General features: G+C 47.7%; 1 protein-coding gene across 1 annotated transcript in view; it reads right to left on the bottom strand.

The window, feature by feature from the left end:
• LOC123766071 (proteoglycan-like sulfated glycoprotein papilin) overlaps positions 1–25,368 on the bottom strand; it is a gene marked incomplete at its 5' end in the record, with an annotated part of 493,143 nt that overhangs the window by 290,612 nt on the left and 177,163 nt on the right. The window contains 2 exon segments of the mRNA XM_069321077.1: positions 18,696–18,806; positions 23,753–23,953. Coding sequence (XP_069177178.1) covers positions 18,696–18,806; positions 23,753–23,953 — 312 coding nt within the window.

Here is a 25,368-nt window from a genome sequence, read left to right as displayed (position 1 = left end):
TTGAACATAGTTTTGTAGGTTTATTTAGATGAATTAGGTATAAAATTTAGTTTGAAGTGAGGTTTTTGGGGTAGTCAGGAATGGATTAATTCATTTCCCGTTATTTCTTATGGGGAAATTAGCTTCGGAATACGAGTTTTCGGAATACGAGCTGTCTCCATGAAGGGATTAAACTCTTAAACCGAGGTACCACTGTACAACGACGGAGAGACAAAAAGAAGGACCACCAGGAAACTTCATACTGCCGCCGAGATGAAGCCCGCAGGTGGAACACCATCAAAGAAGCCACCTGATCACCACAGAGATGGTGATAGACTCGAGTCATAAACTCCAGACGCGAAGACTCGAGGAGAAGAACGAACCAGTCTCATAACGGACCGGTCCGATCTGCTGAAGGAAGCAGAGCCACAGGAAAACCTCCAGGTTCGGACACCGAGCAATCAGCGCCTGAAACTAAGGCTGGGCTGGCCACCAAGGGGCCAGAAGGACTACTCTCCCCTGGTAGGTCTCCAAGCGAGCCAGGACCTGGAGCAACAGCTGAACCAGGGGAATGAGGTACAGGAACCCCCCACCTCGACCAGTCCTGACAAAAGGCATCGATCACGATGGCCTCGCAGTCGGAGAAGGGTGCCACATATACCAGAAGATGCCTCGACCATGCCGACATGACGAGGTCCACCTCCAGGCGCCCGAACGTCTGGCAGAGCCAACTGAATGAGTCTGCGTCAAACATACATTCTGTGGACAGGGAAATGAACTGGGACAGGCCGTCCACCAGGGCGTTGTACACCCCTGGACGTGAATGGCCTGGAGAGCCAAACCCCGAGAACTCAGCTGACAAGTCACCCGAAGCGACCAGCCCCAAAGAGCCATGGACTGAATCGAACCCCTCCGGTTGAGGCAATGAACCACTGGGGAGCAGTCTAAATGGAGCCTGATCGTCGATTCGCGGGTGACCCGAACTCTCCGAAGCACAAACCACATCGCAGTGAATTCCCGCACAGTGCTGTGGGCCCGACGGAAGGACGAACCCATCCTCCCTGGGCGGTGTGGGGAGCACTGGTCACAAAGCCCCAGCTAAGAGATGACGTGTCTGTGAACACATTGGGTTCAGGGCTTGGGTTAGCGCCTAGGCACTGAACCCAAAAAAACCCCAAAGAGGAAGCCGGCAATGCAGCAGCTGGCACAGGGCCCCCGGGGGTCGAACCCAGTGATTGTGAGAGAGGCGGAAAGGACATCCCCGAAGCAACCAGAACAGCCGACGAAGTCAAACCCGACCCGGCGGGTACATCATCGCAAAGTTCAGGCTCCCTCAAAAACCCTCGAGCAACCACTGGGTGACCCAGGGCGCCCCCCCAGAAACTGGAACATGCAGGACTGTAGCCCAAGGAGAAACTCTGGAATGAGAGACAAGGAAGCGGTGCGAGAGTACCACACAAGACCCAACTAGGTCCGAACCTGGGAGGGAACCAGATGGGACTTCCTCCAGTTCACCAGGAACCCGAACCCGACTAGCTGGGAAAGAGCCAAACCCCTGGCGAGCAGACACGTGGAACGACTGGGAGCCCAGACCAGCCAGTCGTCGAGATATACCAACACCTGAACATCTAAGAGATACAGATGGGGGACAATGACCCAAGTAAGGTGCATGAACATGCGAGGAGCCAGGTTCAACCCAAATAGGAGACAACGAAAGCGGTAACGCTAATGCCCCACAACAAAACTGAGCCAGTCCCTGAACCCCGGATGAATAGGGATGTGCCAATACATGTCCTTGAGGTCCCGGGACACCAGCCAAGCATCCTGTTCCAACAGTAGCCAGACCTGGGACAGAGTGGTCATTCAAAAGGAGGGTCAAGAAGCCCAAGGGTTCAGACGGGACAAGTCCAGAATGAACCGCAGGTCCGCACAGTCTCGTTTCAGGAACTGGAAACAGGCGAGAAACCCACCTGAGGGACGTCCCTGTTTCGACCACGCCAAAGCGCACCCACTCCGAGATGCCCCAACAAAGCGCAGGAGAGGAAGCCTGCCCCGCCAGACCCCGAACCTCCCGAAGGAGGAAGGGGCCACCCAACATCACCGCAGGCTGCGGGAAACGACCCAAAATGCTCACAAATCGTGAGACCAGGTGCGAGCGAACAGAACAAGCCTCTCCCCCCATTATATCCCCATGAATGGGGTGAACCGCAAAAGGGAGCTCCTTATTTACCTAAGTGTAATTACCAGAGTGTAGTTACAGGATGAGAGCTACGCTCGTGGTGTCCCGTCTTCCCAGCACTCTGTCATATAATGCTTTGAAACTACTAACGGTCTTGGCCTCCACCACCTTCTCACCTAACTTGTTCCAACCGTCTACCACTCTGTTTGCGAAAGTTAATTTTCTTATATTTCTTCAGCATCTGTGTTTAGCTAGTTTATATCTATAACCCCTTGTTCTTAAAGTTCCAGGTCTCAGGAAATCTTCCCTATTGATTTTATCAATTCCTGTTACTATTTTGTATGTAGTGATCATATCACCTCTTTTTCTTCTGTCTTCTAGTTTTGGCATATTTAATGCCTCTAACCTCTCCTCGTAGCTCTTGCCCATCAGTTCTGGTAGCCACTTAGTAGCATGTCTTTGCACCTTTTCCAGTTTGTTGATATGTGATGCCCATATCTTCTTAAGACATGGGCATCACACAACTGCTGCATATTCTAGCTTTGGCCTAACAAAAGTCGTGAACAATTTCTTTAGTATATCGCCATCCATGTATTTAAAAGCAATTCTGAAGTTAGAAAGCGTGGCATAGGCTCCTCGCACAATATTCTTTATGTGGTCCTCAGGTGATAGTTTTCTATCTAGAACCACCCCTAGATCTCTTTCTTTATCAGAATTCTTTAAAGATTTCTCACATAACATATAGGTTGTGTGGGGTCTATGTTCTCCTATTCCACATTCCATAACATGGCATTTATTAACATTAAATTCCATCTGCCAAGTGGTGCTCCATGTACTTATTTTGTCCAGGTCTTCTTGAAGGGCATGACAATCATCTAAGTTTCTTATCCTTCCTATGATCTTAGCATCATCAACAAACATGTTCATGTAATTCTGTATACCAACTGGTAGATCATTTATGTAGACAATAAACATCACTGGTGCAAGAACTGAACCCTGTGGTACTCCACTTGTGACATTTCTCCAGTCCGATACATTGCCTCTGATCACAGCCCTCATTTTTCTATCAGTCAGAAAATTTTTCATCCATGTTAGAAGCGTACCTGTCACTCCTCAAATATTTTCCAGTTTCCAGAACAACCTCTTATGTGGAACTCTGTCGAAAGCCTTTTTTAGGTCCAGATAGATGCAGTCAACCCAACCATCTCTTTCCTGTAATATCTCTGTTGCTCTATCACAGAAACTGAGTAAATTCGATACACAGGATCTTCCAGATCGAAAACCATACTGTCTGTCTGGTATTATATCATTTCTCTCCAGGTGTTCTACCCATTTAGATTTAATTATTTTTTCCAATATTTTGACTATTACACTTGTCAATGATACCGGTCTATAATTAAGGGGGTCTTCCCCGCTTCCACTTTTGTAGATTGGAACTATGTTAGCCTTTTTCCACACATCAGCTACAACTCATGTATACAGGGATGCCTGAAAAATCAGTTCAAGAGGAATGCTGAGCTCAGGTGCACATTCTCTCAGAACCCATGGTGAAACTCCATCTGGACCAACTGCTTTGTTCTTATTTAGCTCCTTGAGCATTTTTTCCACTTCGTCTCTAGACACCTCTATGTGCTCTATGTTGTTCTCTGGAATTCTTATTGTATCTGGTTCCCTGAAGATTTCATTTTGTACAAACACACTTTGGAACTTTTTGTTTAATGTTTCACACATTTCCTTTTCATTTTCCATGAATCTATTTCCCATTTTCAACCTCTGAATATTATTCTTTACCTGCAATTTGTTGTTTATGAATTTATAGAATAGACCTGGTTCTGTTTTACATTTGTCTGCAATCCCTTTTTCAAAATTTCTTTCTGCCTCTCTCCTCACTGGCATTGTTGTTGTTTCTCGCATCTTTGTATCGCTGGTATGTTTGGGGGTTCGGCCTCTTCCTGTATTGATTCCATTTTTGTGTCTTTTGGTCTCTGGCCCTCTCGCACTTTCTGTTGGACCAATCCTGTATCCTAGTTCTGCTTCTCTGTTTTGTATAAATTTTTTTGTGCCTTTATCATATATTTCACAAAACCTGACAAACATCTCATTCACTTCCCTGCCTAGCAACAAGTCTGCCCAATTATACTCACTAAAAAAATTTCTAAGGTTGCTATAATGTCCTCTCCTAAAGTCAGGTTTGTCATTTGCATTGACCGTCATATTTTCTTCCTGATTATAATGCATTGCATACTTTATTCCCAAAAAGACATGGTCACTTTTACCCAAGGGAGGAAGGTACTGAATGTCAAATATTTCTTCCTCCTTCCTGGTAAATATCAAATCTAGCATGGAGGGAACGTCCCCTTCCCTCATCCTCGTAGCTTGTTTAACATGTTGATACAAGAATGTTTCCAGGATTAGGTCTACAAATTTACAGGTCCAGAAATCTTCTGTTTTAGCTTCACATGCTTCCCAGTCTATGGATTTCAAGTTGAAGTTGCCGACTATCAACAGTCGTGAACTATCGTTATCCGCTCTCGCTATGATCTCTCTCATTATTGTTACAAGACCTTCTCGTTTACTATCTAGCTCCTCCTTTGACCATGTGCTGCTTAGCGGTGGACTATATGCATTTATGATCATTAGTTTATCATCCTCATGGCAGATCTCTAGTGCTATTATGTCAACTTCCTGTGGATTGGCAGTCAATATTTCGTTCACCTTTAGGTGTTCTTTCACCAGCACAGCAACGCCACCGTCTTTCCTGATTTTTCTGTCCCGTCTCCAAATTGAGTAGCCCCTTGGGAATATGACCTCATTTAAAATAGCATCCTCAAGTTTTGTCTCCGTGAGTGCAACAATGTCTGGTGTCCTGCAGCTGTATTATATCACTTAACTCCAGTATCTTTGATCTTACTCCATCTATGTTGGTGTATGCAACCTTGAGGAACTTGTTCCCCCTCTTCTTATTTTTAACTCCCCCTTTCTCTAATGATTTTGTTGGTTTGCCTTTATGTACCACTTTACTGGCCTGCCTACCCCTATCACTTTGTAGAAAAAAGAATTGATTTCTTCTTCATTCCTGCTCTCATTTAACGTTTTGCCTCGGCGAGGTTCAGTTTCAGCTTCTCTCTATCTTCTTTTGAAAGATCTCGTCTTAACGACCACACTTTCCCATCCTCATCACTCTGTAATTTTCTAGCATTCCTTAGTACTTCTTCCATTTGTTTGGCATCATTTATGGTGATCCTCAATAGTCGATCTTTCCCTTTTACATATCTGCCTATTCTCCTGTAGTCACACACATTCTCTATGGTTGTAAGACCTTCCACGTGGCCAACAATTTTATCTACTACTTTTGTTTCTTCTACAGCTCTTTCTGACCTAGATGTTATCTCCTTTTCTTTGCAGCCAAAAATGATCAGGGACTTACTCCGATCAACTGTGTTTTGCACCAACTTCGGGTTAGATGCCAATTCTTTCCTCACTTCTAGCCTAATGTTTGTTTTATCTTGGTTGCTGCAGTGTTTGACTTCCTTTACTGCTTCTTCTATTTTTTCCTTCTCCTTGGTCACTTGTGCATAAGTGAGTTGTATATCTTTCTTGCACTGTTCTATTCCCTGTGTAACTTCCTCCATCTGTGCTGACAAAAGCTGTTTCTCCTGTTGAAATTCCTTACCTAACCTATTGTAGTCATTTATGTTAAAATTTACTTTAACTTCTTCCAAAGCTATTTTTAAGAGTCTATTTTCTTCTTCCATGGCTTTGCAATTTGTTTCCAATTGAATCTTATCCTTGCGCAAGTCTTTCACTACACCCTCAAGACATACAGCTTTGCTATTTAAATGGTCATTACTTTCTTTCAATTTACTAATTATTTCTACATGAGATGTCACAATAGTATCTAATTTTACCACCTTGTTGTATAGACTGGTTATCTCAATGCTTTCTTCACTGAATCCAGCAAAATCAAGCTCTGTTTGTATTTCCTCTTGCAGGCGGCCATCTTGAATGTTGTTCTCTGCACTGGAAACACTAGGGGCAACTTTTTCTCATCCACTATTTCACTTCCCTTGGCACATTCCTGTTATCTCACCTATTTTTCAAAAGCACTATACCTTTATGTTCTCTGGGACACCACTCACTATCATCATTCTTGTACTACAATACTTAGGATTATTGAAATATGCTGGAGCTCCTCTTGTCTGCCTCTTGGGAAAGAACTTTGGATAGAGCTCCCTTACGAGAACCCGACTTGCGCACAGAGCGATCACGGAGCCGATCAGACGCAGACCTTTCCGAAGGTGGCACCAGCCCTGAACCTGGCGCCTGTGGCCCACCTTTAAGAGCAGAATCCTGAACCCTGGCACTACCCCTCCAGGAGGAATCCCCCTGGGACACCACGAGAACCAAGAAGTTGGACATCAGACGACAGCTGGATGAAGCCGCTTGCAGATTCTTCTACACTGCAGAGTCCGCAAACAAGGGGACAAAAAGGCAAAGACAATCTAAGAGTCAGGGCCTAAGCAGATTCCAAGGAGGAAGTGAGCACAACCTGCCGACACGCGAGACGCGCAGCGGAAAAACTGCGACACCCTATCCTGCAGGATCGGCGCAAACAGCTTCAGAAGCACAGATGACGAAGGAGCAGCCGAGACCAAAGCACCAGACCTGGGAACAGCACCAAGTGCCTCAACATCCTCCATATGCCAGTCAAAGGACAGCTCAAGGATGGAAAGGAAATGCAGGACCAAAGCCAACATACCACGAGCTTGCAAGTCCTCAACCACAAGCGCAGCCGAAAGGGTGGGAACCTGCACATGAAGCTGAACTGCGCCCACATCCCGCAGAAGGGCAGGAGCAAACAAGCACTCATTAAGGTGCTCATTGTCCCCTCCCACCCCAGGAAAGCCTGGGCCCCGCCAGTCAAAGTCAACGCCTCACGCCACTCAAGCGTGCGGGTACAGCAGAAAGCACTCCAAGCATCCAATGACAGTAATGGGCAGGTGTGGATCGCTGGCATGGGGGTCTGGGGCTCCCGCTTCCCACTCCTGGGAAAGGGGCAGCTGCACAGACATGAAGCGCGGCTCATGTGACGTCATGCTTATTTGCTCGTTTTCCCTTGGGGGAGTTCTGGCTACTTGTTTTGTTATTTTCGTTGGTTTCACCAGAATACGGGTTTGTTTTGAGACACTTACCTTTCTGGGTGCCTGTCCCAGTCAATGGCAGATACAGAATACTCCAAAATCACATGTGCATTTCTATAAGCCATTGCTCCTCATGCCTCTCTGAGGAGGCCAGGTTCTGGACGTAGTCCCAGGTAGGCCTAGAACTCCACCCACATAGACTGATGCCAAAAGTTAGAACTATCCCTATCAGCCTGGATAGCTCTGGGGGAGCCTCCAGGACTCGCCCAGAATATGGCATTTCATTACATTCAACGCTGGTTTTCTGTGGGGAGCCCCTATGGCTCCCTGGAGCTTATTGGGCTAATGTATGTTATATTAGACTGGGACATTAGCTAAGGAGTTCAGACCTACCAGGGACCAGCGCCAGAACCTGGCCCCTTCAGAGAGGTTTCAGGGAGCAATGGCCCTGGAAAACCCACTTGTGGTTGGGGTTTTCCTTATCTGCCATCAACCGGGGTTAGCACCCAGTAAGGTAGGCATAACAAAACAAACCTCACATGGTAAAAAACTAAAACAAAAAACCAAACAGAGAGGTAGAAACTCCCTACAATCCCAAGAAAACAAGCAAACAAGCAAACATCACACTTTACTGCCGTGCCAATTGTTCGTGCAGCCCTGCCCGCCCCGAGAGGGAGAGGGGGGAGACCCGGACCTACCGCGCCGGCTGCCTAGCATTAGTTCGTAAGCTAATGTCAACCGGGATAGACGCTTCTCTGGCCTCAGTTTCCTAGGCGGTGTTTGCCTTGTGTGGCATTCACTGCCATGTGTTGTGTTATGCAGTGGCCAGGAGTACGTTATCAGTGCCGGGGCTGCATGCGCTTAGGGGCTTCCTTCTCCTAAGCGCCCTGTGAGTACTGCCCCTGTGTGACAGGATTATCTTCCCTGGGGCGTTCGGGAATCATTCCCATAGAGGTTCTTGCTGCTCGGCATTTGCCTCTCCCTTAGAACCTGCTGGGGCTTGGGGCCCTTGTTTGGCCCTGGGTAGGGACTGGTATTGTGCTGGTTAGGGCGTCAAGGTGTTGCGCGACCTGCCACCTAAGCGGCGACCGTTTCCTGTTGCCTCTGGAGACGGTGTACTTTTGCGGGGGTTTTCTTGTTTTTATTTTCATTTGCCTGATGGTGGTCTGACTAGTGTGGCAATAGTTCCACTGGTAGTGTTTGGTGGCCCTCTGCTAGGCCCCTGTGATTGTATACATCGCAGGGATTTTCAGTGTTGTTCTCTACACTTTGTTATTTTTGGGTGTTTAACTGGTTAGCAACACCTTGCCTGTGCTTCCCCTAGTTGTTACCCCTACAAGGCCCTGGAAACCCCTATCTGGGCTTGGTGGACCATTGAATGTGTCTTCCGGGTTCCAACCCGTCTTGTACGGGATTGTTGGTTGCTGTGCCCTTGTCTCCGGGTGACAGTCGCCACTTTTACCTCCGTCATGTTGCCTGTTGGGTCACTGACACCTTGACCCGAAGTCTTGTGAGATATATTCTCTGCTTGTTCTCCAGTACACCCCTGATGTTATTACTCTTCAGAGTACAGGCGGCATCAGTGTTGCAAGCTAGGTTAGGTTGCTGCAACACACTAGGTTGGTTTCCCATTCGGATGCCCCTGGCCGCCCAGTTTTTGCTAAGTACTGTTCGCCCCATTCCCTCCCTGTTCCTGGCTCCGGACTGTCTGCGGGTTTCGGGGTCAGGGCGGGGTTTAGTTGGGGCCGAGACTCAGGTGGTTTTCGGGGGCTGCCCCGTTCGGGTTGGGAACGTAGGTTTTCGAGCCTGTTCCTCTTGCCAAGGCTTCTGGGTCTTACCAGCGGCCCTTTCTTGCTGATGGTGACCCACCTGCGAGCTTTGTCTCGGCGAGAGTATGACGTTTCCCTTGAACTCTTTCTTTTCTTTAAGGGCGGAGGGCTTGAAGGACGGCTCTGCTCCGGGGCCTCTGTTGCTGGTTCCCGGGGCTGTGGGGGATGCCTGCTAGCAGTTCTTGGGCGGTTTATCCCTGCCTGGGTTTTCTGCTTCTGGGCGGAGTTTTTCGCCTATCCAGTCTGCTTGCTTCCCACTTTTGCTGGCGTGTTTTCGTATCTTTTGCGTCGGTCATAGCCCCTTGTTCTGGTGGCCATTTTCTTCAACCGGTTTCCTGGCGTGGCCACGCGGGCGGCGTTGCGGTTCGTTTACATGCGCCTGGGTGTGCAAGCGAGCGTCTTGGGTGAGTTTTTCACATTTTTCAGGGGGTTTCTCCTCCTGTTCTCGTTTCTTTGCTTTTCTGGTGTTTTCTGCCCATTTTTTGTTCCTCTGGGAATGTTTGAGTGTTGATTTTACATCGGGTTTTCCGTTTTGTCTGTTTTAGATCTGGGCCCTTGGGTTTGGGCTCAGTGTCCCTGTCTGTTTATGCTTACTCCCACACCTTGTCCCTCGGTTTTCGGTCTGTTTTGATCGTTTCCCTGGGGGTTCTGTCTGGGGGCTGTGCTTTGCCTTTCTGTGGTGTATCTCCATCAGCAAATGTGGTGGTTTGGGCTCCCCCTGGTTTGATTCCGGGTTCCTTTGGGTTCTTTGGTTTCGTTCCGGAGGTTTCTTCCTCTTGGGCCCCCTTTGTGGGTTCAGGGGGCTTTGTTCCCTCGTGTGTGGCCCGGATCTGCTTTTTGGGTTCCGGGGTCTTCCTGGCTTGCAGACTGATCTTTTTGGGTCTTGGCACGTGTTGTGGTTGTGCTGGGACTTTGGGGTTTTGTTGTCAAGGTGGGCCTTTTGATGCAGTTTTTGTGCCTTCTTCGCCTGGCCGGTTTGGTGCTCTCTGCCCACTGATCGGCGGCTTGTAATTTTCTTTTCACGTGTATGTGTGTGTGTACACATGTGTATGTACATGTGTACACTGTGTGTGTGTGCACATGTGTAGGTGCATATGCATGTGTGTGTAACATACCTTGTGTGTATGTGTATAAGTATGTGTATGTGTATATACATAATATATGTATATATGTGTATGTATACTTTTTCTTTCGGAAGGGGCTCTGTTCCCTTCTCTGTTGATGGGGTGCTGGGGGAGCAGCTTGCTCTGCTGACTCTCGCATGGTCCCACAGTTAGTGGGCGCTTTTGGTTGTCTTTCGCCCTCTGGTGGCGGCAGTGGACGGCTTCTCCCCCTTTGGGGAGTTCAGAGCTGGCGGGGTGGGCTTCTTCTCCTGCGCTTTGTCATGTCATTTTCGTGGGTGCATTGGACGTGGTCGATCCGCCCCATCCTTCTGGGGTTCCCGTCTGCTCTATGCAGACATGGGCCTGTCGAATCTGCGGTTCTTCTGGACTTCTTCAGTCTGCGCTCTGGATTCTATGCCCTCATCGGAGGACTGTTGTCTCCTGTCCGGCTTCTGTTGGGTCCGGGTGCCTGGCCCAGGACCTCCAGATGAATTCTTGGCATGTTCCGCTCAAGTTTTCCGGGACTGGCACAGTTGGTGGTGGGGCTTCAGGCTTACCGCTTTTGTTGCCTTCCCTATTTTGTAATTGGCACTTGGTGTATTTACACATCTTTACCGGATCTTGGTGCCCTGTCTGAGTGTGCTTGGGATTCGGTGTCTGGCCTACCTCGACGACTGGCTGGTGAGGGCTCTCAGTCGGTCCACTTGTCTGCTCGCCAGGGGTGTGGTTCTTTCCAGATCGCCGGGTTTGGTTTCCTGGAGATCTGGAGGCCATTCCATTTGTTTCCGTCCCTGGTTCGAACCTTGCTGGGTCTTGTTTAGGGCTCTTGGGCCGCTCCTTTTCTTTCCCTCCAGAAGTGTTGCTGCGGCTGTGGTCCCGCCTTCGGCTGTTCATGAAGGGGTCCCGGGTTGCTCGGCGGTTGCTCGAGCAGTTGTGCGGGAGTCTGAACTTCAACGTGCTGGTCTGCCTGCGGGGTTGGGTTTGGCTTTGGAGTCTGTTTGTTTCCATCGGAGACTCCCTGCCGTCTCTCTTGCAATCGTTGGGTTTGTTCCTCCGGGGATCTTGTGTTGGTGCTGTGTCACCAGCTTCTTCTTTGGGATTTTCGGGGTTCCGTGCCTTGGCACCTCCCCAAGCCTTCACTCGATGTGTTCACGGACAGGTCATCTCTCGGCTGGGGCTTTGTGACCAGTGCTCACCAGGTCGGCCGGGGATGGTGGAGTCTGTCTATCCGTCGGGCTCACAGCACAGTTCGGGAGTTCGTGGCTGTCTGATTTGCCCTTCGGAGGGTTTGGATCACTCGGTGCTTTACCATTCAGCTCCTTTCGGACTGTTCTCTGGCAGTTCTTTGCCGGAACCACAGGGTTTCTCTTAGGTGTTTGACCTTTGGGGTAGGTCCCTTAGAGTGTCTCGTTTGCTGGATTCTCGGGGTTTGGCTAACCGTGAGGTTCATGTCCGGGGTGTGTCCTGCGTCCTGGTGGACAGCTGTCTCAGTTCATTCCTCTGTTTGTGGATTGGCGAGTCGTTTCCGACTCGTTTCGTTGACTCTGCCGGACGTATGGACTCCTGGTCATGGACGTCTTCGAGTCGGCGTGGTCTAGGCGCTGCTAATTCTATGTGGCACCCTTACCCGCCTGCGAGGCGTTCACAGTGGATGCCTTTTTGGCAGGAGTGGTCGAGGTGGGGGTACCTGTTCCTTTTCTCCCGGTCCAGCTGTTGCTTCGAGTTCTGGCTCAGTTGGAGCCCATTCCCAAGAGAGAAGTCCTTATGGTCCCTTGGTGGCCGGCCCAGCTTTATTTTCAGACGCTGCTTGATAGGTGTCCGAACCCGGTGCGTTTTCCCGCGGCTCCACCTCTTTCGGCAGGTCAAGCCGGTCCTGTACGTGACTGGTTCGGCCTTCTCCTCGGCTCTTCGCGTCTGGTATTTTGACACGGGTATCACCATCTCTGTGGTGATCAGGTGGCTTTGTTGATGGTCTCCCAGCTGCGAGCTTCGTCTCGGCGACAGTATGACATTCCTGGTGTTTCTATGCACTTTTTCTTGCTCTTCGTAGGTCATCTTCTCTTTTGCATCGGGTTGTCTTGTCCTTTCTTGAGTTTTCAGGACTATAGTTTTTTGGTATTTCTTACTGTTGCCTCGTTTTGTGCGGCAGCTGGCGGAGCCACTCCAGCTTGCGTTCGAAGTATACGTCACATCTGCCCCGTTTTGTACTGCTTTCTCATGTTTTGTTTCACCTCCGGCCTGCTTATGCGTCGCCTGAGCCATCCTGGTCCTTGATCAGGGTTCCTTATCTTCTCCTCAGTTTGTGGTAGCCCCTTCGGTTCAGGTTTCTGCTCTTTGGTACTGGTGGAAGGTTTGTACATTTGCAGCCTTTCTCCGTCCTTCTGGCGATGTTTGAGACAGCTGCTTTCCGGAGGGGTTCTTGGGTTATTGATGCTTGATTGATTCGGCCGGGGGTGCGTCCTGTGTTGTCCGGTTGCGCTTTTTTGCCGTTACCTGCGTACTGGATCTGGGGATGCGCTTTGGGTTGATCCAGTTCCCCTCGTTCCCTGTTTCAGGGCTCGGGTCTCCCAAGTCATCTGCAGAGTTTTTAAGTCTTCCAGCCTGCGGTCTGTCCTTGCGCCCATGCTGTTCGGACGTTTGCAGCTTTTGCTGCTGTGTTGGTGACGTCTAGGGCTCATTTCGGGTGCAGGGATTTGAGGGTCGCACAGGTTCTTGGCCGCCTATTCTTTATGAGTGTCTGCTTCTGTGCGTTCTTGTTGCCTTGGGTCGCAGGTTGCAACCTGATGTCTCGGCTTCGCATTGCAGAGTTTGTGGCGGCTGCCTCCCGGGTCAGCCCTTTCTTTTCCTTCTCTTTGGGTATGAAGCTCCAGGGAGCCGTAGGGGCTCCCCACAGAAAACCAGCATTGAATGTAATGGAACGCTATTTTCTGTGTGAGCCCCGGAGGCTCCCTGGCAACCCTCCCTCCCACCGGTCGGCGGTTTTTTCGCGCTGGTTTAAGCTTAGCTTCCGAACTGATGCTAGGCAGCCGACGCGGTAGGTCTGGGGCACCTCCCTCCCCCTCTCAGGGTGGGGAGGGCTGCGCGGATGATCGGCGCGGCAGTAAAGTGTGATGTTTGCTTGTTTACTTGTTTCCTTGGGATTGTAGAGTTTCTACCTCTCTGTTTGTTTTTTTGTTTTAGTTTTTTACCATGTGGGGTTTGTTTTGTTATGCCTACCTTTCTGGGTGCTAACCCCGGTTGATGGCAGATAAAGAAAACCCCAAAGACAAGGGGGTTTTCCAGGGCCATTGCTCCCTGAAACCTCTCTGAATGGGCCAGGTTCTGGCACTGGCCCCTGGTAGGTCTGAACGCCTTAGCTAATGTCCCGGTCTAATATAACATACATTAGCCTGATAAGCTCCAGGGAGCCTCCGGGGCTCACCAGAAAATGGCGTTTCATTACATTCAATGCTGGTTTTTTGATGCACAACGAGAATATCATATTTTAATTATCTTTAATTTTATTTCTATTTAGTCTTACTCTTATTTTTAAGTTATAAAATGTTCTCTGTGGTCTACTTGATTAATTTTTTCAATTTATATTGAATCCATGCTTATAAGGAATACAGTATATTGAATTCTCATCTAAAAATTTTGACCTGTTTCCTCCTTGAGATCTGAATTGAAGAACACATCATACAGATGGATGGAAGGAAATCCATCCATCCATCCAGTTTCCCCTACCATGCAGTCCTTCTCACCATTCATCCTTCCATCCAGTTCCCTCACCATACATCTCTCCATCCAGTTTCCTCACCATACATCCCTCCATCCAGTTCCCTCACCATCCATCCATACAGTCCCCTCATCATCCATCCATACAGTCCCTCACCATCCATTCACCAGTCTCCCCTTCCCCCACCATCTATCCTATTGTCCTCCCAAATAAAATATTGAAGTGCGATCATCATTAGGTGGGAGACGCTGATAAACAGAAGCATGCCTCACCCATGCCACCAGGAACCACGCACTCAGTCGACCCATAAGTGTATCAACAAAATCGCCAAGCGAGGCAAAGCTTATATACCGAGTCGAATGTTACAAAAAAACCGGCATTGAATGTAATGAAACGCCATTTTCTGGGTGAGTCCCGGAGGCTCCCCGGAGTTATCCAGGCTGAATGGATATGTATAACTTTCTGGTATCAGTCAATGCATGGAGTTCTTGCCTATCAGGGACAACGAGCCAGAACCTGGCCCCCTCTAGAGAGGCACAAGGAGCAATGGCCTATAGAGACCCCCTTATGATTGGGAGCATTCTATGTCTGCCATCGACCGGGACAGGCACCCAGAAAGGTAAGTGCCACAAAACAAACCCCTATTCTGGTTAACAATGAAAATCGTCAAACAAGTGGACAAAATTCCCTAAAAGAAAAAGAGCAAACAAGCATGACTTCGCACGAGCTATCACACGAGCTGCGCCGCATTTCTGCGCAGCTCCCTCCTCCCCAGGAGGGAAAAAGAGGAGCCCCAGACCCTCGCACCGGCGATCTTCACTCCAGTTCTGAGGCTGGATATAAAAAATGAGAAAAAACGCTGATCGGAGGGAGGGAGGGTTGCCGGGGAGCCTCCGAGACCCACCTAGAAAATGGTGTTTCATTGCATTCAACACTGGATTTTTTGGGGGAGCCCCTACGGCTCCCTGGAGCTACTTCACCAAAGACAAAGCAAGAAAGAAGGAGGACCTACCCAGGAGACGGTCGGTGATCCACTCCTCAACTCGAAATCAAGACAACGGGTTGCAAGTGCCGACCCAAAGCGACACAAGCCCGACTGGGCCCAGGAACGTTCAAGAGGTAGCGTTCAGCCAGGACCCTGGTCGACCGCCAAAAACTCCACGTCTGAATCTCAGCCCAAGACATACAGGTATTGCCAAAGACAGCAGCACCGGCACCGAACCCGACACCTGTGGCCGACCCCGATGAATGGAATCGCGAGCCCTGGCATGGCCCCCCTGGGAAGGAACTCCCCAGTTCCCCCTGGAGAACCAACAATTCAGACATAGGGCGGCAAGTGGAAGAAGCCGCCTGAATATAATGCTCAACCACAGAAACCTCAAAATGCAGAGGACAAAAAGGGGAAGACAAACTAAGAACCAGGGTCCAAGCGGATTCCAAAGAGGAAGCGAGAACAGCCTGTTGATACGCGAAACACGTAGCGAAAAACCGCAGCAACGCCTCTCGCAGGATTGGCGCAAACAGCTTCAAAAGAGCAGATGACACTCGAGCAGCCGAGACTAAGGTGCCAGAACCAGGAACGGCCCCAAGAGCCTCCACATCCTCCACAAGCCAATCCGAAGACAGATCCAGGATGAAAAAGAAACATAGGAATGAAGCCAAAAAGCCACGAGCGTTTAAGTCGTCAGCCACAACCGCAGCCGACAGGGAAGGAACCTGCACATTTAGCTGAACCGCATCACTATCCCGCAAAAGGGCAGGAGCAAAAAGGCACTCATTAAGATACACAAAATTGCCCCCCCTTCCCTACGTAAACCTGGACTACTGTCAACGCCTCTCACCACTCAAACGTTCGGGTCCGACAGAACGAGTTCCAAGCATCCAATGAAAACAAGGGACAGTCTGCTAGCCAGGACGACCCCGGAACCTCATAACGCACCCAGTAATGACACAACGATGCAAACCTGAATGAAGGAGGATCCATTATAGAGGCATACTCCGGGTCATGCATGAGGTAAGCCACAATGCCCGACTGCACCTCAGGTGGCGAGATGCGTGAAGCCGAAAAATTCGGGAAAGATGGAACCAAAGAATCCGCAGGGATACGGAACTGAACCCGGGGAGGAGCAGAACCCAAGTCCAAATCATACGCAGAGGGAGGAAAAGAAAACCCCACTCCTTGCATCAGTAGGCCCTGCTCAGAAGGACGGAAAATCCAGGCGGGATCTAACGGAGCCCAATGCCCCCAATTCAGCTCCTCCCCAACCCCGGGAACCTCCATTCCAAGCCCCAGGACCGAGCGTCCTCCAAAGCCCCGGCCTTACAAGGAAAAAGCTGGAGCAACCAAAAGAGCTGGAAGAGATGGGGCCCACTGGTCAGAGCCCGGAGCAACGGCAGGAGGAACAGACTCGAATGCCTCAACAGCGACCTCGGATGGACACCCCCCCGAAACTGCCAGAGTCTCAGAAACATTTAAACCCTGCCCTGGCCCCGAAGTCCTCAGATGCTTAGGGGCCGGAAGCAGGGGTGGGGGGGGACTGAATGAACCACCGAAGGGGAAGAACGAGAGGGCGCAGACGGAACCAAGGCGGAAGCGACCAACACCCCCCAAGTCCAAGTACCGATAAGCAAAGTGGGGCAGCCTCGGGGCATCCGGGGAAGCGACAACCTGAGCGCATTGCAATAATCTAAACCTATCCTGCAACGCACGTGCTGCCTGCACCCGAAGAAAATCATCATCAGCCTGGGTGAATTGAGTCACAAACAAGCAACAAAGCTCGCAGGACTCAGGGTCGAATGTGTCACCGACCCAACAGGCAGCATGACTGAGGCAAAAACAATGAGTGTCGCCCTGAGACAAGGGGACAGAGCAACCCTCAAACTCGCACAAAGCGAGAGGGGAAGCAGGGGGTTTCCTCCATCGGACCCCAAGTGCCCTCGCAGTTTTCCCAGGGCCCCCTAGACTGGGTCTGCTCAGGGTTATCCAAGGCAGGGAACTACTAACCTGTGCCCCAAACTACCAAGAAAACTGCTAAAAGCTGAACTCAGGGGACGTGTCCACTCATGAGGGAGAAGCAGGGGGTGCCAACACACAAAATGATCCTATAAGGGGGGAGGGAGAACACAAGGCAGATCCTCCCCACCAAGCAAAAACAAAAGTAAAAGAAAAACCTCGCAAGAGGTCAACGTACCCAAAGAGAACAGAGCCGGCCACTGTTAAAAGTGTAAACTAGCTACGCAGTACCTTGTGCCCCACCAGTGCAATAACTACCACTTACCCCAAGGCAAACATGGGTGGAAACCCCCCAAACACTCGGGGCGGCCAAACGCCAAGCAGCAGAAGGCCAACAGAGGTAGACCCAAGGTGACTTGTGGAAGTCCTTGGGGCACCTCGCCCTAGGGGCTTGAGGCCCCTAGGGCGGTACTTACAGGGCACTCAGGGAAGGTAATCCTAAGCACATGCGGCCCAAGTACCTGAGACTAATACTCCCAGCTTGCATGATCACTGTAAAAGCAGCACTGAAAATAATTAACAGCATTGAGAGAAGACTGGAGCTGGAGCCACATTACTATGCACGATCCCAGCAGCCAAAAAACTGGGGTGAGGATCGCCGGCGCGAGATTCTGGGGCTCCCCCTTCCCTCTCCCGGAGAGGGGGGAACTGCACAGACATGCGGCACGGCTTGTGTGACGTCATGCTTATTTGCTTGTTTTTCTTTTGGGTAGTTCTGTCCACTCGTTTGACGATTTTCGTTGTTAACCAGAATAGGGGTTTGTTTTATGGCACTTACCTTTCTGGGTGCCTGTCCTGGTCGATGGCAGATATAGAATGCTCCAAATCACATGTGCATTTCTATAGGCCATTGCTCCTCGTACCTCTGCGAGGGGCATCAGGTTCTGGTTTGTGGTCCTTGGTAGGCCTAGAACTCCACCCACATCGACTGATGTAAAATAGTTAGGGTATCCATTTCAGCCATGGATAGCTCCGGGGAGTCGTAGGGGCTTCCCTCAGAAAAATGAACACGTAAACCAAACAATTTGTAAAGAGGGGCATTCATCAACTGAGGTCCCATTGTACATTCTTCCTGGTAATCTGTAGTCCCCTTTAAATAACAAGTATTTGAAAGTATTTAGTAATTCTCTAGGGTTCCATAAACAAACATTACCCATTCCTTCAGCAATGTATGGGTTGGTTTCAAGACAATCATGCAATAGATAATATTCTGTCATTTAGAACATGATCCAGTCAATCAGGTCTGTGCTAAATGCAAACTGACAAATCAAAACAAAATATAAGTGACATTTTCTGTGCCAACAAACTACCTGGTATGAACATTTACCAGGATAGTTTCATCATGCTTACAGTATCACAATGTGTCCAAAATTATGATATGCTAAGCCAAGTGTTCACAAGCGATTAAAAAGTTATTAAAAAGTTGAGCTTAAACTCTCTATTGAAGCTTATTGAGTGTCTGCCCATTGTGGCTGTTGAGTGAAGTAACGAAATGTAGTAGTAATTTTGAGACCACGATTTCAATATCTTTTCCAACACAGTGCAGCATGCCAGTCACTAAGTTTGATTTGGAAATACTTCCATAGGCTCATGCTCATAATTTCAGGCACCTAACCCCAATTTAATTTTTTTTATTCAGCAGGCTATTAACAACTATAGAAAAGCATTAAGAGTGTTCTTAACCCAAGTATCAAGATTGGAACATCTATGCAGCCTAGCACAGTATCTGCTGTTACCTCTGATTGAGATCGTTTTTTACGATTTTCTAGGAAAGTTTTTTCACTTAAAACAGCCTCTGAAGATCCACTTCCCAGTTCCTCAGTTGAGGAACTTTCTTCACCCACATCCTATAAAGTTTAAAATTAATGATTTTTTAATATACCCTAAACTATTTTATAAATGCTACAGTCAACAGCAAAAACTCAGCTGTGAATGTAATGAAACACCAATTTTTGGGTGAGACTCAATGAGTCCCTGAACCTACTATCTCTGATGCAGGTGCCCATTTACTAGGTGCCATCAATCATGGAGTTCTACAGAACCAGGGCCCCCCATCCCTCATCAAGTTGCAGATAGTCGTGGCATTTATGTATTAAGTTTTTAATTTATTCCACTACTGAGAAAATCACCCAAATAGTCAGCGAGTCGAGAAAAATCCTTGCTGGCCACAACCGAAACATGCAGCTTCGAGAATGGGCATAGAATTCCCCAAACAGCATAGACAAACAACAGAAAATATCGTGAAACTAGCACCACTCATTCATCCCCCCCTTCCCCCCCCCCCCTCCTTTGGGGGAAGGAAGGAGGCAGCCAGGGGGTCAGCCAGCTGCTCTACCCTCAGGACCAGGAGCAACAGCCAGACTAGGGGGGTAAGAGATACAGAAACCCCTACCTTGACCAGTTCAGCCAAAAGGCATCCACAGCATGGGTGTCGCAATCAGGGAATAGTGCTGCATGTAGGAGAAGATGCAGGGACCATGTCATTGCAAAGATATCCATGTCCTGATGCCCAAACATCTCAAAAAACCACAGGAAAGCAGCAGCATCAATGGTCCATTCCATGGAGAAAGGAAGGAGTAGACAGACCATCTGTAAGGATGTTGGACACTCACAACATGAACGGCATGGAGAGCTAACCTCAAGAACTCAGAAGTAGAGTCACTGAAGAGATCATCTTCAAAGAAGCAGGGATTGTAGCAAACCTCTCCTGATTGAAACAATGAACCATAAAGGAACAGTCCAAATGGAGCCAGACCACAAAGCCAAAGGTATCCGAACTCTCTACGGTGCATGCCACATGGCCTTGGTCACTTGTATAAACTTGTGGTCAATTATTCATTTACGGGAATTAGTGACCAGGATTGTGATAATAGCAAGAGTGTGGTGATAATTATTGGATAATTTGCGCTGTGTGTTGTAATTGAGGTAGCCTCACTGTGTGTGTGGCAGCTACTCTTGTTTTGCTCACCATACTAGCTTAGTGGTTCGCTATGGTGAACACATATGTACATGGGTATAAACAATGTGTGTATACAGTGTAATAACGGAAACAGGAATATGTTGAGAGGAGCTATTTTGGTGAGGGAGGTGACGTCGAAATTGTAGTGTCGTCTGCTGTGTGATTTTTCATGCAGTGTATGGTGGCCACTGTACTGTTTGGACACAATACCGGCTTACTTGCATAGCTCTGGTGAATAAAACATGTAAATAAGTATACATAACATATGTAAATAGTGTAATGAAAACAAAAACAGTATGGTGGGAGGAGGGGTGATGGCGAGTACGATGTTGGAGGAGAGAGGGAGGACTGGCTGGCTGGGTGTGACAGCTCACACTCGCAGAGTTCTGAGTGTGTTTATGGTGTGTGATACTGTACAGTTTGTAAATAGATTGTATATATACATAAATTAGCATGATACATTGGAAATATGTGCCGGATATGTGTACACATGTGTCATGCACGTAACATAGTATCTTCGGACACTACGGATGTTCTACTGCCAAAATATAGTGTACATGTTCATTATACATAGGATTGGCATGTAAAAACAAATAGAATGTATTTGGAACTGCGCAAAATGGCCAAAAATATATTCGTGGCAACGTGCGCATCCTGTCCTGGGCGCCCTACTGGCCCCCGGGAGCGTACGCCACGGGCGAACGGAGAATGATGACGTCGCGCACCAACTTACAGACCCCATAGCAGCCAAAGTAAGTACAATTTCGACTTTCAGTTACTATACCCATACTCAGGGAAGGGTTTTTGACACTTTCAAAACAAAAAAGAATTTTTTCCAGAGAATTTATTTCCTGCACACTAGGGGGGTGCCATATTTGGAAGCCGTGCAGTTGAGGGGTTAAGAAAGTGCACAACAGCCCAAACGTTGATGGTCACACCACAACTGACACCAACAACTGAGGAACGTAAGCATGAGGCCAGAGAATACACCCATCCCGATGAAGATCAAGGCAAACTGGCAAACATTAAACAGCTCAAAGGAGAAGCTCCCAACAATACCTGAAACATGCTTGACACCTCACACCACTCAAGCAAGTGGGTTTGACAAAAACCGTGCTAGGCCTCAAGCGAGAAAGAAGGAGTGTCTGCTAGACAAGACAGCTCTGAAACCTTGTAACACATCCAATAGGGAGAAGCAGATCCAAGTTCGAAGGAGATCGGGTCCATAGGCAAGGCATAAACTAGGACACACAGGAGCTATGTCAAAAATGCCTCACAAGCCTCTGAAGGGAGAACCTCTGGAAGGACACCCCACGGCTTATCCAAAGGAAACCTGGAAGCAAACCTTGGGAAAAGCTGCACTCAATACATACAGGAAGTGGGGATATGAAAACTCCTCCCCAGCAAATGAACACTTTCTGCAGAAGGAGTGAGAACCACAAAGTGTTAAAGGGGAACCATGGGGCAGTTCAGACTCCCCCAATGCCCCAGAAACTACAGTCAAAGGCCCCAGGTCAAAAACCATTGTCCATGCCCACTACCCAAAAAGACAGGTGGAGCCCAGGGAAGAAGATTCAATAGAAGGGGCTGGCTGGGAAGAAGATCCTAAAGCTTTGGCAGGACCAAAAGGCTCAAGTGCCTATGTGCACAAATTAGAAGGGGGGGCAATCCCCGGAGAAGGCCAAGCCACATCTCAAGCCAAACCCTGCCCTGAACCTGAAACCCTCAGATATTTTGGGGTTGAAATCAAGGAAGAAAGAACCAAAGGAAGAACACACAACACCTGACACAGAAAAAAGAGAAGGTGCAGATGGAGCCAACCCTGGAAACACAAACCGAAACTGTCTCTATTTTCCGCTTGTTACAACTTGTAATAAAGCTGTTACATCTTGGCTTAACGTGTTTATGACGTATTAGAACGTTGTTACAACTTGCTATATTGGTTGTTATAACTGGTTAGGAAGTGTTAAAACTTGTTCGAACGTTGTACCAACGTCGTAGTTTCGGTGTGTGTTTGGCGGGCAAGGATGAGTTTTTTTTTTTTTTTTTTTTTTTGAGATATATACAAGAGTTGTTACATTCTTGTACAGCCACTAGTACGCGTAGCGTTTCGGGCAAGTCCTTAACCCTTGCACTGCTCACCTATTTTCGGCAAAAACGTCTTGGTGCAATTGTCAAGGACATATTTTTGTTATTTTTACAAATGTTCAGGTAAATTTAATGTCAAAATGTTTCCAAAGTCAACTATTTACATTTCAAAACACAAATAGTGATGAAAACATTAAAAAACATTAATATATAGCCAAATTAAAAAACAAAATGCACAACTCTCTGAGCGCCTAAAGGCGCTTTGCGCAGTGCAGTGGTTAATCCTAAGGTCCCTGGAATACGATCCCCTGCCGCGAAGAACCGTTTTTTCATCCAAGTACACATTTTACTGTTGCGTTAAACAGAGGCTACAGTTAAGGAATTGCGCCCAGTAAATCCTCCCCGGCCAGGATACGAACCCAACCCGAAAGTTGACCAACATCCCTAAATCCAGGCCCATAAAACCTAGCTGGACAACTTTGGGTCATCCAATTCGGCACACAACCTTGACAACTGTAACACACAAGACCTCACACAAAGAGCAGTCACTATCTGATATGTCTGAGCATCATCAAGAGGGGTGGTAAGGAGAGAATACAATGGGTATATTCCTCGCACGACTTAGGGTCAAAGGTGTTATTGACCCAACAAGCAACATGGAGACGGCAAAATGAATGAACATGGCATTGACAACATGCACCCTCAAAACTCGAGTGAAGCAAAAGTGGGCTCAGGGAAAATATTCATGGCCACCAAGACTGCAGAGAATTACCTAGGCCTGAAGGTTACAATCCAAATAGCGCACCTAGAGACAGGGACACTTTGTCAGTCCTGTTATAAGAGCCACATAAATTAACCCAGCCTACTTAAAATGACTGGGAAAATCTACTTTGGTATACTGAAGCGGATGACACGTAAAACCAGTGCACCCCACCAGCCAAGACACTCCAACCCTGGGAAAATACATAAGACAAAGACACCAGACTTGCCTCAAGGTGAAGGCTACCTCAAGTGAGGCAGACTTCTAAAGGAGCATCTCCCAAACACTCCAGGGAAGAAAACCCTGGCAGTGCAGGGGCAGGGCTAGGGAGTGCACAGAGAAGGAAATCCTCAGCACATGCAGCTCCAAGTGCACTAAACTCCTGGTCCTTGCACACAAATATGCAAGGAACAGCCACCAAGGCAAAAGAACACCCTAGAAAAAACACTGGGGCCAGAGCAACTGTGGCAGACCCAGTACTGGTAAACATCAGAGGAGAACAAATGGTGGAGAAGCCTGCGAGCTGTGGCCAGCCTCTTCCTTTCCCTAAGCATGGGGGATAGTTGGATGAATGAGTAGGTGCTAGATTTCTAAAAAAAAAAAATTATAGTTTGTCTACATAGTTTTGGAAGTTCTATGGCCATTTTCAATTCTGCAGGTCTTGAAGGAAGTCAGATGTGGTTTGTTTTATTATTATTATTTGTTTTGTCTCTCTGACTTTATGGATGCGTTCCTTGGTGGGGGTATAAATTAAAACTTAATGTATAAATGCCACAGCTCCCTGCACCTCTATGAGGGAACCAGGTTCTGGCACTGGGTCCTCAGAAGGCCAGAGAACTCTACGACTGATGGCACCTACATCATAGATAATAGCTTCAGGGAACCACAAGGGGCTCCCCTAGAAATAATAATTTAATTTTAGACCTATTTAATCTTGGCATTCATTTCAGTGATAAAACACAATCTTTATCAAGGGCAAAACTTACAGCTGTTTCTGTTGAAACACTTTCATCTGATAAGCTTCCAGAGGATGAACCTTCATCTCGTTCTTCATACATCATCTCCTTCTCAGTGCTGAATTCCTCAGGGACAGTTTCACTCACTGCATCTTTTGAAGATTCTGTCCTCTCAGTTAGCGTGTCCACTGATGTTTCGCCTGGTGATTCCGTGGCATCTTCTGATTCTGTCTGTAATAGACATTATATACAGTATATACAGTAGATTCAAATAATTTTCAGTGCTTTAGAAAATAAGTGCTTATTCCCTTCCCCACCCTGCTTACAAAGTGTATGCAGGCACCTGCACTTAATGAACATGAAGACTCAGTTCACATATGTTTGAGTATATCTAGTTCTTACACCCCAGTCAAAATCTAGTGTTCTCAGCAGCTCCCAATACAAAGTTCTGGTTAACCCTTACACTGCTCAGGGGTCCTTGGGACATTTACACCCCTGTGCGCAAGAAAAAAAAAATCAAAAATTTGTTTTCGTCTTCTAAACATGTTAATTTGTGTCCCCTGAGCACGGAAAAAATAAAAAAAAAATCGTAGGTGACATATTTTGGGCGCAATTGACCGAGGAAGTCTGGCAAAAAGTGGGCGTTGACAGAGCGGTCGTCAGACCCGGTCAGCGTCACCCGTGTTGACAGATGGGAGTTGCCACAAAGATATTATTACCTAATTGTTTCAATGTCTCCGATTGATTTTTTCTTAGTTTTTTTGCAGTAATATTATTCAATAGTGTGTATTGTAATATATTTATATAATAAAAGTGGTTAATAATCGCTATACTCAAAAGTATGATGTGCATATTAGTGATTCAATTATTATGTTTATAAAACAATGAACAAATAGTTTTGCTGCTATTACACTCTATACACAGGTTATATATAAGTATTGGCATGTTTTGGCCACCATAACGAACCACTAAGTTGGTATTGAGAGTCGAAAAGCAACGAGGAGTTACCGCCACACACCAGCCAGCCACTCGCTGCCACTCACTCAACACACGCACTAAACTTTCTCCCCCAACAATACCATTTGTGGTGTTATTACACTAAATACAGACGTTATATATAAGTATGTGTATATTTTGTTCACCACAACTGTACAGCTAAGCTGATATAGTTAGTTCAGGCACTAAGAGTCGTCGCTATACACAGATGGCGGCTCCCTCACTCATTCAAGGTCACACTCACTAAACTTTCTCCCCCAACAATACCAGTTGTGGTGTTATTACACTATATACAGACGTTATATATAAGTATGTTTATATTTTGTTCACCACAACTGTACAGCTAAGCTGATATAGTTAGTTCAGGCACTAAGAGTCGTCGCTATACACAGATGGTGGCTCCCTCACTCTTTCAAGGTCACACGCACTAAACTTTCTCCCCCAACAATACCTTTTGCAGTGTTATTACCCTATATACACATATTATATATAAACATCTACATGTTTTATGCACCGTAACTGTACACCTAAGCTTGTAGTGCGCCCAAAGAGCATAGTGGCCTCCCTCTAAACAGCTAGACAAACCGTGCAGACGACGTCACCTCCGTCACCCATATGGCTCCTCCCAGCATAATCCTTTTGCTGTTATT

The sequence above is a fragment of the Procambarus clarkii genome, chromosome 9 (assembly GCF_040958095.1).
Source record: "Procambarus clarkii isolate CNS0578487 chromosome 9, FALCON_Pclarkii_2.0, whole genome shotgun sequence".
In the NCBI taxonomy this organism is placed as follows: Eukaryota; Metazoa; Arthropoda; class Malacostraca; order Decapoda; family Cambaridae; genus Procambarus; species Procambarus clarkii.
The sequence above is the reverse complement of the archived record's forward strand: the minus strand, read 5'-3'. Positions and strand labels throughout refer to the sequence as shown.